General features: G+C 46.4%; 1 protein-coding gene across 1 annotated transcript in view; it reads left to right on the top strand.

Annotated features, from left to right (window-relative positions):
- Nucleotides 1-20,830, top strand: part of Fam114a1 (family with sequence similarity 114 member A1) — a 70,675-nt gene that overhangs the window by 37,952 nt on the left and 11,893 nt on the right. The window contains 7 exon segments of the mRNA XM_052734985.1: nt 1,914-2,048; nt 6,067-6,219; nt 10,771-10,894; nt 17,588-17,655; nt 17,657-17,680; nt 19,458-19,493; nt 19,495-19,620. Coding sequence (XP_052590945.1) covers nt 1,914-2,048; nt 6,067-6,219; nt 10,771-10,894; nt 17,588-17,655; nt 17,657-17,680; nt 19,458-19,493; nt 19,495-19,620 — 666 coding nt within the window.

A 20,830-nucleotide genomic window follows, 5' to 3' on the forward strand; every position in this document is an offset into this window, starting at 1 on the left:
CCCTGGACTGTGCGGGAAGAAGGAGACATACCAAGAATGTTTTAGGAGTCACACAGCAAAGCAGTTCAAGGGCACCCATCAGAGTCGGGGCAGCTCACTCAGTAACTCTGACGTAAAAAAAATGAACTCATGGCTTGTTGCCCCCTTTGTTTTTAAATTAAAATTTTAAAAATTATTTATTATTGTGTGTGCATATGATGGGGGAGGGGCACCTGTACCACGGTACTCAGAGGAACATCTGAGGAAGACTTTGTGGAACCCGTTCTCTCCTTCCACTTCATGTGTGTTCTGGGGATGGAGCTCGGTCACCAGGTTCGCACGGTGACCGCCTTTACCCACTGGAGTCTTCTTGCCAGCCCTGAGCAAACCCACCGTCTTGAGTGCACCGTCCACATCCTTTCTGTGTTCTCCTGGACCTGCTTGGCCTCCTTCCCACAGTCCCACCCGATCCGCAGGCTTGCCCTTGTCCGACAGTGCCCATGCACTTCCCGTTCTCACTTTATTCTCTACGGAAGCGGCAGGACGTTGGGGGGCCCCCCATAAATCAAAGTGTGCCAAAGTCTGAGCTGCCGGGAAGCCCGGCGTTCTCTCTCCTAGTTGCTTTTATCATTGCTGAGACAAACCGCCCAACAGAAATAACACAGGCAAGGAGGTTTATTTTGCTTCTGAGAGGCTCTAGCCATGGTTGCTTGGACAGGACGTCGTGGTGGCGGCAGTCAGTGAGCAGGAGGCTCTTTACCTTCCGGCGGCCAGGATGCAGAGGAGGAAGGGACTGAGGACCAAATATAATCTTTAAGGTACCACCCCCGCCCCCCAGTGGCCTACTTCCGCCAGCTAGGCTCCTCCTCCTGAAGTTTCTAGAACTTCCTAAATTAACACTCGTAGCTGAGGACCAAGGATGCTCATGGGCTGTTGGGGGACACTTTATATCGAACCCAAAGCACCCTTCAAAGTATCTGCGTTTAAAATCTGTTCCGTAGCATGGATACTGATTCGGTCCCTGATCTGAAAACAAATTCTCAATGCCGGAAATGGAAATGTCTGATAAAGTATATCCAGTAAGGTTGAAAACTGCCATTTAAGTAATTATGGGGATTGAAAAGCATATGTAGATGATTTAAAAAACAAAATCTAACATTTTCATGTAAGGTGAGAAAGACACAGATGTTTGCAGATTGTGGCTAGAATTGTATGGTTGGAATTATGTCTGGAGGCTTCAAAGCAATGCGGTTCCGTTCACTTGAGCAGTGAGTGTGAGTCTCGGGTGTTTTCATGTCTGTTAAAATGGAAACAATGGCTGGCAAAGGGATTTTTCCAGAGTGATACCTGGCTGATAGAACAGTTTCTGCGGCTGGAAGTACACGGAAGGCAAGCTGTCTTACTTCATTAATGTACTAATTATAGTTGGTGTTCTCCAGTTTCTGAAAGTGCGCAGGAGCCGTCTGAAACAGCCTTAGGGTCCACCGCTTCAGGACCCTGGATTAAAAAATCATCTAAATTAGCCTGAGTATTTGACATTTTAATAACCTACCCCAAATAAATCTGTTATGTATGCTAAAATTCTTTCAAATGAACACTGCAATGGGGCCATCCGTGAATTTTATGTCTTAGATACATATCTATTGATACACTCAGAGCTACTGACATGAATCCCTAATGTGCACTGTTTTTTTCTCCTAAGCATCATTTTTTTTTTAATAACACCGCATGCTCTACAAATTATACAGCATATGGTTTTTCAAGAAAAAGAAAACAGGATTTAAACAGATGATCAATCTCACAGTGTGAAAAACTTGTGGCTTTCTATTGATTTTAATATTTGAAGAGAGTGCCAGGTACATGGGAACTGCGGGCCACCACGAAACAGCAAGCTGTAGAAAAATCTAATCTCACGTGGTTTTTCTCATTTTCAGGGCAAAAGCGTCTTAAGCGGAGGTCTGGATGCTCTGGAATTCATCGGGAAGAAAACCATGAATGTCCTGGCGGAAAGCGACCCAGGGTTTAAGCGGACCAAGACACTGATGGAGAGAACCATCTCCTTGTCCCAGGTTGGACTAGATCTATTGACTTTCTCCTTTTGGCCAATAAAGTTGAGGCGCGGGTTCAAATTTAAGTGGCACAAAAAGTAGAAAGAAAGCTGAGTTCCTGACCCAGTCCACTGAAATCCTCGTTGGAGGGAAGCACTGTTAATGGTCCTTGTGCCCACTGTCCTGTGCCCACACAGACGTAGTGATAAATAAGCATTTGGGTTTAGGAGTATGCATGTTGCTCTGCATATAGATGGAACATATGTGCTCTCTCCCTCTCTCGCTCCCTCTCTCTCTCCAGCAAGGGTAGCATATTGATCACGCTTGCATACTTTATTTAATAATCTGCTGAAGATTTTTCCATGTATGCCATTTAAGTACCCCAGTTCTGCCACTTATCAGCTGTACAACCCTGTGGGTTTGCTCTGTGCAAACCCATCTCTCTGCCTCAGTTTATCCCCTGCACAATGAGGTGACAGCAATACCTCCTGATAACTTCGTTGTGGCATGAGCTAGAACAGAACCTGATAAAGACACGTATGTGTACACACATGTATAGCTTCTAGGTAAGACGATGACGATGTTGAAGCGAGTGAGACCGAGTCTAAAAACTGGCAAACTCTAGGTACTTTTGCTGTCACATGAAGAGGGGGCCTGAGTTAATGTAACAAACTACCACAATTTTTGTGCCACACTCTGGATTTTTGTCACAGCTACAGGCTAGCTACAGTTAACAGATTGTACTGCACATGGAAACGTGTTACCCAGCACCCATCAGGGCCAGCCACCACGAGAGCTGTCAAAGAGGAGGGCGGAGCGGCAATGGCTGCAGATGTTGGCATGCCGGGGTGGGCGTTTGCAGGGCTGTTAATGAGCTGGGGAACGGCTGCAGCATTTAGAGAGGTGATGGGAACCGGCCTGGGCTTAGAGAGGACCGCTGTGGTTGCTATGGTGAAAACCGAGTGGTGGAGGGAGAGCCTAGGGCAGGGAAGCCATTCAGTAGGTGGATCAGTCTTGTTCCTCGAAGAAGTAGATCGCCAGGTGGGCTGAGATGTTCAGGGATTTGCTATATGAGAGAAAACAGGCAGGGAACTTCTGAAGCCTGGGAGGACTGTCAGAGCAGGTTCATGTCAGAACCCAGCGAAGGAGGACCAAAGGGGAGACTGGGTGGAAGTGTGCCAGACTGCCATACAGCCTAAAGAACTTGGCCAGGGCCATGGGGAACCCTCTGGGTGATAGCAGCTGATGACAGCAGGAGGACCCTACCCTGCTCCCCCGCAATGCCCTGAGGTCAGGGCGGCAGCTGAGTGTTATTACGATTGTCAGACCTTCCCAGCGATGGTTTCACTGGGTTATTTTGAAAACTTTAAAAGCCGGAGCCATACTAATTTAGTCTTCAAGATTGACAGGAGAGAGAATTCCTTCCACAGCCTGGTGGGTTCTTGGCTAACAACCTCAAGAACCCAGGAGGAAAATGAGCCTGCCTGTTTCATTGGCACATAGTCAACATCAGGCCCTGTTCTTGGATGCTCTTCCCCTGTGACCTTGTGGCATTGGCCCATGTATTTATGGGGCTCTCTGCCGATTTTAAAGGACTCCATAAACTTAATGTCCTTGTAAACTTAATGAGAAATCAAGTAAAAGACGCCTAGCATCAAAGCAAGCAAGTGCAGAATGTTGTTAATAATGGATAGACTCGGGTCCATTCTGTCGTCCTTGTGTTTAAACCGCAAACTAACTGGGGGCAGGGGGGTTGTGGGGTGTGTTTTTGTAGCATGCCCAAGGTCTGGGTTCCACCCCCAACACTGCAAATATGGGTGAAAGGAGTGGAGAGGAAGGGAGGTGAAGGGAGGGGAGAAGAAAGATGAAAAGAAGGGCGGGAAGGAGAGACAGAAGTTATTCATGGGAACAGAAAGCCAGCCCAAGCATCTATACGCCGATTTCTGTTCCGTGTCCACTGATGAATACATCATGAGTTTGCATTTATTAACTCTTCTCGTTGAAGACGTCTCATGCTTCATCCACGGAAATTTTTTTAAAATGTCACAGAGGAAACTCAAACCAGCCTCTTTCCGCTTTGAAATCTGCCTGGGTGCAGAATTCTCAATAAGGTCGCAAAGAGTTGGCCTTTTCCTGCGTCAGGTCCAAAAGAAACTCGGGACAAATGGCTAACTGTGGTGCTATCAGCGTACCGAAGTGTCTGCTGGCCTGGCCTCCGCACTCACTCAGTACCTGTGGCTCCTCCCAGCTGTTCTCACCCTCCCACCCCACCCCTGAACCCTGCACTTTCTCAGCCTGTGGGCTTCCCTTACTCCAGCCTCTCATTCCTGTACAACCCAGACGTTCCTGCCATGCTCTCTTTTTGCTCTTTGCTTCCTCTTTCTCGGCCCCCTCTCTCTTGGTTCTCTCTTACCTCATGCCTCATGATCCTCTTGACCCTCTCTCCTCTGCTCTCTCTCTCTCTCTTCCCTTCCTCTCTCGCTCTCCGCTCTCTCTCCTGTCATGGCTGCATTCAATCTACAGGCCACATTTAGTCTGTTACTCTCTCTCCCTGCTCTGGACTCTTCCACATGCCTCTGGCTGGTCTCTCTCTCATAGCTCCAATAAAAACCTTCTCCTCAACCATCCCTTGGAGCAGTCATATCCTTACTTTATACATCCAGTGCATTGAAAACTATCAGTATAGAAAATCTGGACACTTTGGGAAAGAATCGACTGCATGTGGGAAAGTTGTCAGTGGGAAGCCGAGGAAGCCTTGTGTGTGTGTGTGCATCCTGTCCCTCTAACTCCTAGGCACAGATGCCTTGCCTTGGCTCAGCCCCCAAATGAAACAGAATATGTAAACATTAATAAACAGTATCAATCTAGTATCCATTTAACATTCTTTTAAAATGTATTTAAAGATTTATTTATTTTTAAGATTTATTTATTACATGTATAGTCTGCATATATTCCTGAACAACAGAAGAGGGCACCAGATCTCATTACAGATGGTTGTGAGCCACCATGTGGTTGCTGGGAATTAAACTCAGGACCTCTGGATGAGTTGTCAGTGCTCTTAACCTCTGAGCCATCTCTCCAGCCCTAAAATGTATTTAAATAAAATATAATTACATCATCTTCCCCCTTCCTTTTCCTCCCTCCAACCCTTCCCATGTACCTCCTCTCTCAAATTCATGGCCTCTATTTCCTTAACTAGTGTGTGTGTGTGTGTGTGTGTGTGTGTGTGTGTGTGTGTGTGTGTGTGTGTGTGTATTCCCTTAATTACTGTAATATAATTAATTATGTGTGTATGCATATATATATATATATATATATATATATAAAATTTCTAAATGTGTAAACACAACCTGCTTAGTCTGTATAAAGTTACGTGTATGCATGTATTTTCAGGCTGACCGTTTGGCGTTGGAGAACCAGTCCGGGGGCTCTTCCCTGGGGAAGACTGTTTCTCCCAATCTCAGCACTCCTTAGTTACCTAAAGTTCCTTGCATAGGGATGAGGCCCCGTGAGCTTCCCTCCTTTCAGATTTCCATGTCTGTTGGGGCTGTCTTTGTTCATGTCTTGTGTAGGCAGCCGTGAGGATTAGACTTCATGGGGACCTGCAAAGCTCCCCCCTGAGGACTAGTTTTTATGGTACGAGAAGGCACCATGCAAGCTTCCAAGGAGCAAGAGCAACCCACAGTCCTACCCAGCTATGATGCCTATGGACTAAAACAATGGCCAGCATGGGGAAGGGCGCAATAGTGGTACATATACCTAGGCAGTAACCAACAGCTTTCTAATGGGACCCAGTGCCCTCTCAGCCACAGGAAAATTATACCTAGTGTTGGCAACCAACCCAACCACCTAGAGCTAGTGAGGTCATGGAGGCGAACCTACATACAAAGAGGTATTTACGAAGAGTCCTTTTGAGAAATTCCAAATGATGGAGGTGATTTCTTTCAGATCGTGTCTGTCTGCCCCATCACCTCTATGTCCTGCACAGGAAGGCAACATGGCAAGATCTGTCTAGTGCATGAACATTGTGTCTCTGCAGATGTTGAGAGAGGCCAAGGAGAAGGAGAAGCAGAGGCTGGCACAGCAGCTCACAGTGGAGAGGACCGCACACTATGGGCTGCTTTTTGATGAATATCAAGGTTTGTCACACCTGGAAGCCCTGGAGATTCTGTCCAATGAGAGTGAGAGCAAGGTACAGTCACATGGGTCATTGGAATGGCATTGTTTGGTGATATGTTTCCTGAGCACAGGGGTGTGGGGGTGTGGGGGTGGGGGGACGACAACTGGGAAGAGGCACAAAGATCTGTTTTCTCACCTCCCGACTTATGCTAAGGTCTCACCTGCTGTACAGCCTGCTTACAGTTTCCTCTCTGTCCTATACTAACCTACTCATCCCAGAAGGCTCAGCAAATCAAGAGTCCTCACTACCCCTCCTCATGGCAGAAAAGGCTGCTGCTCTAAAACTTGCCTGCCTGGCTTTGCCTCCTTTTGGCGACCTCACTCCCAGATCAGAGATCCCTCATCAACCTGTGCCTTTAGTCTACCCAGTGAAGACAGAATGGCTTGTGTTTCTGTTCAACTGTGGGCATTGGGTGTGTATTGCTTTGTGGGTTACAGTGTTACTTATGTAGATACCTTTATCAGATTATCTGGGCCATAAAAGGCAAAACCATCCTTCCGAGAACTGTTTGAAAATGGTCCCATTTTGAAACCTAAATTACCAAACAGATGGCCTTATACATTCACACGTGACCCCAGGAAGACAGAACAATTTGCTATGCACTGGAGCAAGGCTAGGCTATAGCTGTCTTAAAAAACACACCAACAGGCCTAGTGGGATGGCTCAACGGGCCAAGGCATGTGCAGCCAAGCCTGACTACCTGAGTTCAAGCTCCAGGACGTACAAGGTTAGAAAGAGAACTGATTCCCTCCTGCGAGATGTCCTCTGACCTCCGTGTGCACAGACAAATAGGATTAAAAAAAAAAAAAAAAAGCAAGCAAAACACTATTGAAGGATGATTTAAAAAAAAATGAAGCAAAAAGACAAAAATCATGACTCTCATACCGATACAAAATGAGCACCTAATAAAGATCTTATTTAGCTCATTAATTGAGGAAAATAGGCAGGTGTTCTCACCAACTGTAAAGAAAACCAGAGAAAGAATGTTGACTCACAGTCGCGAATAGACACAAACTTGCCACCCAGTGGGCAGACTGCCCTCCGCTTGCAAAATCCGTCTAAACTTCGTCTCCAAGTCTGCAGAGAAATGGCTTGGCTTGGCCATCAACCACCCACAATTTGCACAGTTGTGAAATTGCTCCCCTACATTCAGAATCTCATAATCTGGTTTAAAAAAAAAAAAAAGGCAATTTCCCACCAAAGCACAAAATTCGTCCCGTGAAAGCTGAGTCTGGAATCAGCCTTTATGCGCTTATACATCAATCTGAGGCTGTGGGGTTTTTGGACCTCTCTTATTGCACTCTGCTTGAAAGGACAACGATGATAAAGCCCACCTTGTGGAGTTTCTAAAGGGATTCAATGAGAACCTGTAGAAGAACTCACGGCAGTGTACTTGGTACACTGCACTCAGGAAAGGCTAGCTGCTGTTTTGTGTGTCCATGTGTATAAGAAAACATACTGCCGATGGCATTGTATTTTCTATGCACTCTTATGTTGTAGATATCCGTTGTTATTATGGTTTACGATATTACAGGAGGAGACCGGCCCCTACCTGATACTATAGAGAGGTTGCATTCTGGTTGATTCCATCGTAGACCTCAGCGGCAAAACAGCCCTTAGCTTCTCCATACAATCCTCCTGCCTCAGCCTCTTGAGTGCTGAGATTACAGGTGTGAACTACATAAGGTCCTGTCCATGATGAGTTAGCTCTGTTGCTTTGGAGCATATATCGAGACAGCACAGTCGGGTGGAGCCACACCACTCACTCAGGCTCAGGACGCAATAGAGAGGAAGAGGCCAAGGCCAAGGCCTCACAACCCCCTCTAACACCTCTCCCTGCCCCCCACCCCCAAAGGCTCTACTGCCTTCCAGTAGCTCCAAGCTAGGGAGCAAGCCTTTAACACAGGGGCCTTTGGGAACATCCTAGAGGGGACTGTATCTTCTCTTTGTACATTGTTCCCACAAGGTTTGCTTTCTTCCCTCAGCCTGGAGATTTCTGTGACATTCAGTCAGGAGTACAGAACTTTTAAGAAGTTCTGTCTGGTACTGTCATAAGCAGTCTTACAATTCCATGTGAAAACCAGCAGAAGTTAATTTTTTTCACTCCTGTGACAGTCCAGAGTGGGGTACCTGGTCACCAAGCAGCTTCCTGTACTCAGGGATTAAAGCACACAGGCCCCCAACAAGAATACAAGTGGAAGCCCTTATTGAGGGCTTCAGGCACAGCTAATGACTGACATACAATGGCTACCACAGAGAAGTATTTATAGCACAGTGACTGTGGGCAATGGAAATGCACAGACTTCCAAATTGCTGAAAGCATAAACTTGGAACATTCTCACCACAAAAACAGTGTGAGGCAGTGTGTTCATAGATACAATCACTGGCATGATACACTCATGTACACATGTCAGATTGCCACATTGTGCCCCATAGATACAAGGAGGGGCCTGGTGGCTAAGGGCCTGAATCCCAACTACTGAGAAGGCTGAGGCAGAATGATTTCATGTTCAAGGCTTGTCTGGGTTATAGAGTGAATTCAAGGCCAGCCTTGGCAACCTAAGGAGACTGTCTCAGATTAAAAAGTAAATAAAAATTTTTTTTAAATGACTGAGGATAAAACTCAGGAATAGATCATGCACAAGGCCCTGGGTTCAGTCCCTAGCACTGAAAATAAATGATTTAAATTCAATTTAAATTTGAAAATAAGGGCCAGCAAGATGGCACATCGGGGGAAGACTCTTGCCACCAGTACTGATGACCTGAGTTTGACCCCTGGAACTCACATGGTAGAGGGAGAAAATCTCTGCCCTCTACACACACACACACACACACACACACACACACACACACACACACACACACACACACAAATAAACATGTGAAAAATAAAGTGAATAAGGAAAGGGCTAAAGGCCTTTGTAATTTGGGGTGAGGTAAAGTGCTTACGTAGCATATACGGGGTCCTGAGTTCAGGTCTCAACCACCTCAAAAAATAGAGGAAAAACTCCCAGGATGGCTTGCTAAAATTTAACTCTCAATAAACATGTCCTGTGAAACAGTCAGGACACCCTTAAACTAAGAAAACATTCATTGTGTGTCTGAATTTAACACAAATTTAACTAAGCTGCCTATGTTTGTCTGGCGACCTTACACGTAACCCATCCTTAAAAGTTAAAGAATCTCTGAAACAAACCACTGAAGCTATCAGTCTTCTTTCTCCCTTGACAAACTTTCCATGCCCTGTGACCAATTTGGAAATTCAAATTAATCTTCAGAGGATGGCTGGCCATCTGTACTTGTTTTGACATGTGTGCAGTGGGTACTCTCAAAAAAGAGAGACTCTGAAGGTGAGCAGGAGTGATGTCAGTCCAAGCAGAGCGTCCTCTCCCAAGCTCTCCCTGCACAGCTCCTTACCTCCCCCAAGGCAGGGTGACAATTCCCTCTTCTGTGACCCTGCTGTGCCCTTCCCCACACTCATGGCTGATACTGGTTGATGTGGGCTTCCTTCCTCTACACCAGTGGTTCTCAACCTTCCCAATGTTGCGACCCTTTAATACAGCTCCTCATGTCGTGGTGACCCCAACCATAAAACTGTTTCACCGCTGCTTCGTGACTGTAGTTTTGCGACTGTTAGGAATCATCACATAAGTATCTGATATGCAGAATGTCTGATATGCGACCCCCAAAGAGGCAGAGACCCACAGGTTTGAGAAACTTCTCTAGATACTTAGCACTCAGAAAAGGAAAATGTGTTTTGGGCATTTTTGTAAACTCAGGGCAAGTCATGTTTAATAAGAATATATGTGGATATGTGTGTGTATGTATGTATGTGTGTGTGTGTGTGTGTGTGTGTGTGTGTGTGTGTGTGTGTGTGTGTTAGATATTTCATTTATTGAGCACCACAGTGTCTTAAGTCAGTTCTTCTGCTGCAATGATCAAGGTGACCTTGTAAGGTAGATATGAACAGTCCCTGTTTCATAGATAGCGCCAAGGCATCGGAATATACATTACACAAGGTCGACAATTAGCGAAAGAGGAACTGATAGTTGAGCCGTGTGGTGGCCCAAGTGTGTCTTAACCACTCTAATGAGTGAGTTCCCGCTGCCATTGACCTGTCCCAGTCTCTTCGTGGTGGTTCTTTATCAAACAAGGGATCACAAGGAAGTGCGGGGCCCGCTTTAGGAACAAGATAATCAGTCCTGTGTGGTGGCTCGTGCCTATAGCAGTAAATAAGAAGCTGAGGCAAGAGGAGCTCGAGTTCGAGACCAACCTGGACCATAAAGTCAGTTCACGGCCGGTCTGGACGATATGCTGTGATGTAACAGGAGTAGCAATAACAATAGACTGGGAAGACAGAGGCCTGGGAAGCTGATGCTGTGGATGGCGTAGAGCCAGCCCTCTCTTAGCTCCCACACTGCTGCTCACTCATTTAGGTCTTGGGAAAACTGGAGACAGGCAGGTGGACCTCTGTGAGTTCAAGGACAGCCTGGTCTGTGTTCATGAGAAGAAACGATGAGAGGTACGCTGACCTGTTTTTTGTTTGTTTGTTTGTTTTCTCAGGTTCAGTCATTTTTAGCCTCACTGGATGGAGAGAAGCTAGAACTCTTGAAAAATGACCTGATTTCAATCAAAGACATCTTTGTAGCCAAAGAATCAGAGGGTGAAGCAAGTCCAGAAGAACAAGGTAAAGGGAAATAAACAGCAAGTTAAACTGGTGGCCTGGGTCTTCAGACGTAGCAGCTGAGAACAGCCCTTAGAACAGGGTGGGACTGACTTAATTCAGGGGCTCCCCTAGATGACCTGGGCTGGTCACAGTGACGTATAGCCCTCTCTTTGCTGAGCAGGAACCCCGTCCTTCCTCTGGCGTCCAGCATGGTCCCTGGCACATCACCGGCACATAATAAATGCAAAATGTCAAGTGAATAGAGCACAGTTTGCTGGACCTAACAACTACAGTGTATGTTGCACCCTCTAATCCCATGTGTGGATGCTGTTTAGTGTGGTTGACGACCACAGTGAATAGGTCTTGCAATAGATTTCTTTGTGTAACTTTATTATTCTCTTTAATTCCTGTGCGTAGGAGTTGTGTATTTGCACATGTCCCACAGTGCATCTGAACAATACGGTTCTTACTGTGGGAGGCTGGTAGCCTAGCAACACAGCACACACCTAGCCATATGAGGCCCCGAGTTCAGTTTTCAGCGCCACACAAGAAGTACAGTTCTGACCATGGTTGTGCCATTTTCTCTAAGTGCCCCACCCAGGATGAGGTGTTTCAAGTTGAAGATCATGGAGTGAGAGAGGTATACACATCTCAACAGCCTTTCCCCCTGTCTTAGCTACTTTTCTATTGCTGCAAGGAGACACCATGACTAAGGCGATTTATAGAAGAAGGCATTGAATTATAGTTTCAAAGGGTCGGTCCATGACCATTATGGTGGCGAACATGAAGGCAAGCGGACAGGCATGGTGCTGGAGCAGTAGCTAAGAACTTGCACCCTGATCTGCAGACAAAGAGAGAGAGGGGAGAGAGACAGAGAGAGAGAGAGAGAGAGAGAGAGAGAGAGAGAGAGAGAGAGAGAGAGAGAGAGAGTGAGAGAGAGAGAGAGAGAGAGAGAGAGAGAGAGAGAGAGAGAGAGAGAGAGAGAGAGAGACTGGGCCTCGCAAAGACTTTTGAAACCTCAAAGCCACCTCCTAGTGACACACCTCCTTCAACAAGGCCACACCTTCTAATCCTTCCTAATCCAGTCCACCAACTGGAGACAGCATTTAAACATATGAGCCTATGTGGCCATTCTCATTCAAAGTGACCTGAACCCAGAGGCGTCCAGAGCATATTTAAGAGAAGCAAGGCTTCTTTTAAGAAGGTAAAAGATGTTCTCAAAGTTGGCGATTCCCGGTGACGATACTGGTCATCCACTTGGGAGTGGGATAGTCAAGATTTGCTATGTGCAGGGCGCCTTCCTACAGGTGGCAGTTCCAAGCGCCACACCACAGGTGCTTCCTGTACCAATGGGCAGAGCAACTAGCAAGACCAGCCGCTTCTAGGACCAATAGAAAAGTCCACTGGAAACCTTTTTACCAACTGCTTGAGCAAGTGACATGGCCCTGCTGAAGTATCTTCACTCTATCCTGGAGACAATGCTGCAGATTCCAGGAGCTGTTGTAAGGCCCAGATTAAATACCATACATAAAAATATACGTTACGGGGGTTGGGGATTTAACTCAGTGGTAGAGCACTTGCCTAGCAAGCACAAGGCCCTGGGTTCAGTCCTTAGCTCTGGAAAAAAAAATACACAGAGAGAGAGAGAAAGAGAGATTACAGATCTTGGCATACAGAACTGCTCAAATACGTCAGCTGGTACTATTGTTATTTAGTGTATCAACACAATACCAGGGAGGTTGGAAAGTCAGGGTAAGCTGCAGCTTTTATTCATTAGTGTGCCTGTCATTCCCCCACCAGGCAGAGTCGTGATCATAAGCATTCACACTGTCACGGTCAAGTCACAGAAACGTTTTGTCCCCAGGTGCATTATACACCTTTAATCAAAGCTCAAACCTAAGGGCTCACGTGCTTGAGCCTTGAGGCTCAGGGAAATTTATTCTGTGCATTCAGAAACGTGTTTAATCACTGTTTCCTCCTTAACCCCACATCTTGACCTTCTGTGTCTTCACCTTGATAAGATTTATACTCGTTGCATTAAAAAAAAAAAATCATACTGAAGTGTAGAGAGGGGCCAATACCAAAGAGGCGACTGGGAATAATCTTTTTCAGCGTTTGTATGTTCCTACGAAAGTCACCAAAGATGGCAATCTTGTCATTTTTCTCATGAAAAAACTAAAATACTAGCTGTCAAAGGAGATGCAGCTCACATCGGGGACCCAAGATGAACCTACAGATGCCCCCTTCCAGCACTAACCATCACTCCAGTCAGGCTATCCTTCAAGCTCATGGTACTTGAGTTAGAAATTGGTCCTGATGGGTGTGTCATTCAGAAAGGATTTTTTTTTTTAAATGGAGCCCAGGGCTGGGGAGAGGGCTCAGGGCTCAGCCAATAAGGTGCTTGCCTTTCAAGTGTAAGGACTGCGTTTGCATTTCCAGAACCCATATAATAAGCAAAAGCCAGAATCAGTGACATACTCCTGCAATCTCAGCTCTGGAGAGGTGGGAAGCAGAGGCAAGCTTGTGGGCCAGCTAGTCTGGCCTCTGCCTTTTTGGTGAAGTTCCTGGCCAATGAGAGACCTGGTCTCGAACAATACGTGAAAGGCGCCTGAGGACTGAACCAGTGTTGTCCTCCGGACTTCCCACACGTGCTATGCATGCAATACCCACACCCCCAGATGCACTCACACCCACATGGACACACACACACACACACACACACACACACACACAAACTCCATATTTTCATAGACATCAGAGACATTGTTGCTAATTCAAAGTGAAATAGTATTATGTTGCTCATCAGTGCTGATGCTTAGAGAGGAAACTTGGTTCCGTACTGCTAAGAGAAAGTGTTGCTCCAGGCGATGTGATATGTTCTCATTTAAATATAGAGCCTCATTCAGTAAATTGAGATTTTTTGGATTTCACACATAGACACGCAAACACGCACATGCACACGTGCGCACAACACCTGAAGTGCTGAGTATCGTATTTTAAGAAAATTGAGGGCTAGGAGGAGGAAAATGGTAAATTTGTCTCTCTGTTCATGACAAAAGCCTATTATCTCCCATAATAGATCCATTTTCCCCCAAAGGGCATCTCCAGGTGATCAAAACACTATTAATTTTCATTAACTGAATTTAGTAAATAAATGTCATTCAGACACTTAATGAGGCACGGGGAGAGAATAACAGAGGTGTTGTTGTAGAATCAACCCCCATCACATGGCGTGTGAGAGCTCCAGGAAGGTGGAGGGGTTACCCCCAAAAAAACAACAGAAAGGAATCTTATCTGTGGAATGTTAAAAAAAAAATCAAAGAGCAAAATTCTGGCAGAAATCTAAGCATTTTCACCAGGTTCTGCTGTTCTGTTCTGTCTTTTTCTTACAAATGCACTTATATTCCTAAAAGCCTCTAACAACTAAATAATTTATTTGGTAGTCTCAGAAAACATAATAATAAACTGTCATCTTCTAGATAAATTTAATATCGGGCTCCTGCACACTGAATAAGACTGGTTTGCAGATTTGGCTTTCTGGCATGATGTAGTCTCATCACACGGCCATGGCTCTCTAATTTGCTTTACCGTGGCTATGAGGAGATGTTAAAAGACCATTTTCTGTTTTTATTGCCTTGGGGAAGTTCTCTTGGCCATGTATACACACCGAGAATAGCAGTAATAGTCCTTGTTGCAACATTTATTATCATCTGCTTTTACCCATTTCTAGTGATTTTTTTTCACTCCCTCTGAAATACATGCTGAAAGTTACTGGTCTCTATTTAGTAGAATTGATGCACATTTCAAAGCTGGAGCCTGCTGAAGTACTTGTGTTCTGATTTACTGTCCATTCTCACCAAATGGATTTAATCTTGTGTGTGCTTGTCAGTGTGGTGCATGACCATTCATTTACGTAGTTTTCCATTTTTACAGAACGACTCAGCCCTGTTGTATTTGGTTCTTATAGTAACTAAAAAGGGAAGGATGGAGTTGGGGCCGTAGCTCAGCGATAGAACGCTTGCTTAGCGTGAGACAGTCCCTGGAGTTGATCCCTAGCAACCCTCCAAAATTACAAAGAAAGATTTTTAAAAAGGACCAAGGGTGAGTTTTATTATCCCTAGTTGACGGTGTGGGGGTTGTTGGAGGGGCAGGGGGTGGTAAGCTGAAGAAGTCTGGTGACTGGTTTCGGGCCCTGAGGCTAAGGAGCAGGGTGGCTTCGAACCCAGCTGTGGGTCTCAGCCAAGGGCCCCCGCTCTGCAGCACAGCCTCGCATTGAGGGAGACCAGGCAGTTCCAGGATGAGGCCTTGCCCAACTGCCTTTAGTGGACCTTCCCTTCCTCCCTCCCTCTCCTCCCTCCCTCTCCTCCCTCTCCCTCCTCACCCTCCCTTCCAACCTCCTCTTACTTGGCTAATGGTATCTTGTTCTCACTTCTCTTCCTGCATCATCGCTGTGGGAAGTTTTCCTCCTCTGAGAACGATATTACAGCTGCAAAAGAGCACTTAGCTTCCTGGTTACAATGTTTCCCCTCGTTACTTCTTCACGAGCTAAGGCAGTTGTTGCTGTCTGCCCCCCCGGGACCTTCCTGTCCCCTGAACTTGACAGGCACATTCCCTGCCACTGCTGGGCTACTAGGACACTCCTCCCCTGACCTCTGAGGCTGTCCTCACGTGGGGGCTGCACCCTCCAACTCCATCTTTGCCATTTTAATCACTATATGAGCCAAATACAGCATCAGTGAACTGTTGGCCAAAAATGGAAAATTTGTGTAAATAAACTATTCTGTACCACGCTGACACGAACACGCAAAGATGAAATGTGTTTGGTGGGACTTGACGCGACATCAGAACACAAATGCTTCAGGGGGCTCCAGCTTTGAAACGGCCATCGGTTCTTCATTGCTCCCTTCCTGTCCTGATCTGTCCAGGCTTCCATAGCAAGTAGCACAGTGCACCTTACTAACAACAGGAACTTGTCGCTCGTAGTTTAGGGGGAACTGTAAGATCTACGTGCTGGCAGATCTGGTGTGTCTCGTGACACAGGCAGCATCCCCTAGCTGTGTTCTCCCAGTGGGAGTGGTGGCCAGCTCTCTGGGGACCCTTAAACAGGACACTGACCTATTCATGAGAATGCCATGCTCATGACCTAAAGCCCCAGCCAGCTGCTAATCCCACCACCCCTGGTGACTAGGTGTCAACCTATGAGTTAGGGAGACACAAGCATTCAGACTCTAGCTCTGGCAGAGGACCTGGGTTCAGTTCCCAGCACCAACTGGACTCACAGCCATCCATCCAACATCCTCTTCTGGCCTCCACTGACCTCAGTGGGCCCCAGGCATGCACGTGGTACGCACACAGACGTGCAAGCAAGCACTCATACACATGAAAATAAAATAACTCTTTAAAAATGTTGTAGTAAAATTTCTAAGTTCTGGCTACCCCTGTCTTTCTGCCATGGTTCATATTTCTCCGTAAAATGCACCACTTGACATAACTGTCCTGTTTATCCATTTGTTTATCGGCCCGTCTCCCTTGTGAGACTACAGATCATAACAAACAGATCAAAGAGAAACATTCTGAACAGACCCACAGGCCACCCTGGCTATCTTTATGAGCTACCCATTAACCATTTTTCTATAAAACTGAAACCAGCAAATGCAGGCAAGTGTTAGGTGTAATATTTTCCACATGGCTTAGCCTTCCCCAAAGGTACGCCTGGGCTCTGGCATAAGCCTGGGTACCTTCTCCACGGAGGGGTTTGTGCACATGCAATCAGGCCAGACTACTGATGCTTTTATTCTCTCTCAAAGGAGCTAATAAGCCCATTATGGAATCAGTACTTCAGCACCAACCGGAAGCTTTGAGATGGTGTTGTCTTGAAGTTACAAGTGAGAAAAGGGAGACTGCGGCTTTCAAAGAACTCTGTTGCCCACCAGGAATATTTATTTTCATTTTAAGAAATATAATTATCCTACATAACAAATATTCATGATTACTATATTGTAGATCATATGATAGATACATCAATAGATTATCAAGTCAGATAATATTTGCCTTAGCGCTTACTGTGTTCTAGACACCGTGTTAGGAATGGGTTAAACTCTTCTCTGTCCTTAGATAGCTTCCAGTCTGAGAAAACAGATCATTAAAAAGTATTATCGTGCGACACAGGTATCCTGGGGAACCTTGGGAAATTTCTCCAGAGAGCTGGTGTTACATCAGAGCACACACCCCACTGAGCAGTCTACTCACTCAGCCCTGCAACCCTTCCTCAGCAGGGCTCCCTGGGCATCATCAGAGTTAGAGTGTGGAGCCTAGCAACGCTCTGAGTACCCGTGACCTGACTGACACACGTCATACATCTGTCCACTCATTCTCTCAACAACTAGCTATGGGTCACTAGAGCTGTGGTCCCAAGACACGCAAGGTCTCTCCCCGTGTCCTCTGTAGCCTCTGAGCCATCCTAGGGGTGCCCTGGTGCCAGAGGCCTGCAGCTAGGCCTTGGCAGCTCTCTCCAGGCAGCCTGCCGCTTCCCGACTGTGCTCACCCATGGAAGACGTGCCATCCATCTTCCCAGGCAGCCCCAGGGCACCCCGCCACAGCCTCTCCTGAGTCTGCTCCGTGTGCAGGCTGCAAAGTCAGGAGACACCTGCCACATCCTGAAGGATGAAAAGTAAATAAATCGTGCTTCTTACTTCTGTCGTGTTCTGTTTCCAGGCCTAGAAGAAAAGGGCGAAGAATTTGCTAGCATGCTCACGGAACTCCTGTTTGAATTACACGTGGCCCGCCACACCTGACAGACTCAATAAGGTCAGAACCAAACCCCCTCCCGTGCCCTCGTCGTTGGTTTGAAAAGGGGCTGGGGAGATCGGGTCTCAGTGGTAAGATTCCACAGATCCACACGAAATGGAAACACACAACCCAACCCCTATGGCACAGGGGAGGGAGGGGAGGCTGAGGTCGGTAATTAGTGTCTGAGGAGGCAACAGCATGCATGCAGGACTTCAGAGACCTGCGTTCTGTAATTTTACTAGTAATTATCTCGTGACCTTGAGAAAGTCGGTTACCCTCTCACAGGGAAATAGAATTTTCTGTCAGAGGACGGTTATCTTCAAAGTGAGGTGAAGGGGAATCACCAGGGGACGGTTCCAGACTCTGCTCCTAGCCCTGCCTCTTAAAGAGACAGGCCAGTTTTAGAGAGAGGAGATTCATACCTCTCCTCCCACCCAGAGGGAGCTGCTGCTGCTCCAACACATCTCAGGACCGTCCCACCCTCTGGCATTCCAGCTTCCTCTAGCATCACAGTGCATTTTGCAAGTTAGTACAGGGTCTTGCCGTGGGATTTCTTAAGCAGACACTGACCATTAATTATTCAAAGCTACATAATTTTTTTCATCTCTCCTTTTCCTCTTTCCTCTTACCTTACTTAGCAGAGGTTGCATAGGCACTCACCTATTATAACGCGTGAAGGAAGGGCGGAATGAGGTACAGAGGGTGGCGAGATGAGTAATGTCTTTCTCTCTGTTAGGGGTCACCAATCTGGCAGGTCAGGGACTTGAACACTGGGAAATTACCTCATTCATCTCCTTGCAGCTCCTGCCACTGCTTGGAAGGGAGGGCAGGGACTTCTCAGTGGTGTGGGTCAGCCTTTATCCCCAAAAGAGGACTTTTTAGGGTGTCTCTCTCCCCTAATCTCTTCAAGTGCCCCCCCCACCATTCCAACGTGTTAGACTTTGACACAGAGGCTTTAAGGTAAGTCAGTTTAGCATAAGATGAGCTCCGGATGAGTCTGCCTCTTCTCTGAATTCAGGAAGCCGCAGACAAGGCTGGAGAGATGGTTTCTGCAGCTTCCAGTTAGCCACGGTTTTGTAGGTCACAGGTTGCTTATGTTGCCCTCCTGGTCCCTCCAGGCCTCTGCTCCCCCCTAGAGGTTGGAGGCTCTGCAGTGAATCAGAAGCAAAGCCATGGTTCTTCCTTCCATCGCTATAACGTTGTTTTCTGAGATGATTAAGAAAACCACCACCTGAGGAAGTTCACTTTCGCCATGACCCTTTACCTAATTTCCAGCCTATACAAGAATAACTACAGTCCGTCTTTTATCACTGACCATGAAACATGAAGAGCACACTGTTACAGAGTGTCCGTCATTTTTATTCTCATCTGAGTAGCATTTTAAAAGGCCCCTTTTAGGAGCTGGAGAGATGGCTCAGCAGTTCAGAGCACTGACTGCTCTTCCAAAGGACCTGGGTTCAATTCCCCAGCACCCACATGGCAGCTCACAACTATAACTCCAAGATCTGATACCTTCAACACAGACAGACATACAGACAAGACAACCAATGCACATCAAATAAAAATGCATAATTACTTTTTAATGCCCTTTTTAAAGTTCTTAGGCCCTTCCATGGTCTCTTCATACTTTCCATTCTGCCCTCTTCTCCTAGTTTACAGTTTCTATAAAGAGCAAGGTTGCCCTCTAAGGAGCTTAAGGAATGGCCCCACACATCCACCCTGGAGGGTCCGGCTTGAAATGACTTGGTTTTCACGTTCCCATGGTAAATGTATTGTTTGGTTGGGGCCATTGCAGGCCATGAAGAAAGCCCATGATTGGGTGGAAGAGGATCGAAGCCCTGGTGTCAATAGACGTGGCCAAAAGGTCAGAGGAGGAAGAGACGAAGGACGAAAAGGAAGGGCGAGCCGAAGAACCCGAAGAAGATAAAATGGGGGAGAAAGGAACTAAGACTGTAGAGGTAAATCCATTCCACGTCACCCATAGTCGTCAATGGTAATTTCTTTTCTTTTCTTTTCTCTTTTTTTGGTTTTTGAGACAGGGTTTCTCTGTGTAGTTTTGGTGCCTGTCCTGGATCTTGCTCTGTAGACCAGGCTGGCCTCGAACTCACAGAGATCCGCCTGGCTCTGCCTCCCGAGTGCTGGGATTAAAGGCGTGTGCCACCACTGCCCCAGCGATCAATGGTAATTTCTGAGCAGCCCCCGTTTCAAGTGAGGATAGCCATTTTCCATTTACACCGTGTCCTACGTTCTCGAACGTGAGAGTGCAAGAGACACTCCAGTCTCTCTGTTCCCAGACAATGTATGGCTGAGCTTTCCGTACGTTTTGTAGCTTTTCTCCATAACTTCGTAATTTAAAAGCAGAAAGATCTTCCAGAGCATAATTGATTTATCTTTACAGTAAATCTCCATCTTATATGCAAATGTGCTACTATAAATTGTCTTTATGTTCCCTCAGTAATGGGGTAATTGAAGCTTTTTTTTTTTCCTGAAAACCTTGCATTGCGGTGGCTTCTTCTCTTGCAGTTTAATTTATAGGTGTAGACTGTATGTCCTGCCCCATGCCCCAAAAGTCATCTGCAATAATTGCTCTTGCCGCCAGATTCTAATTTTAAAGCGGACTAAGGTTGATCACTTCCAAGGGAACATGTTCACTGAAGTGCTTCTGTTCATCTTTCCTTCACGATCCTAACTCACCATCTGCCTGTCGTGTGCCCCAGTGTCACTCTGACTATTGAGGACACAAGTGTGACTAGGCTTGTCTTACCCCTGGGGACGTGGTAGCACACACACACACACACACACACACACACACACACACACGCACACACACGCACACGGACATGCACACGCACACACATATTGTATGCATGGTTTGTCTCTGTGCAGAGGCCAGAGGTTGACTTTTCTAATCCTTTTCAGTCACTCTCCACCTTGTTTTATTTATTTTTTATTTTTTGAGTCAAGGTCTCACACTGAACCTGGAGCTCACCAATTGTCTATGGCTAATGAGGCCCAGGGATCAGCCTGTCTCCATCCTTCAGTCCTAGGGTTCAAGGTGTGCAGTATTTATGTAGGTGCTGAGGATCCAAACTCAGGTCCTCGTGCTTATGCAGAAGCTTTTTACTAACTAAACCATCATCCCACCCTTTGAGTTATAGACGGACACAG

Source organism: Peromyscus californicus, unplaced genomic scaffold (assembly GCF_007827085.1).
Source record: "Peromyscus californicus insignis strain IS unplaced genomic scaffold, ASM782708v3 Scaffold_13__1_contigs__length_99412109, whole genome shotgun sequence".
NCBI classification, from domain to species: Eukaryota; Metazoa; Chordata; class Mammalia; order Rodentia; family Cricetidae; genus Peromyscus; species Peromyscus californicus.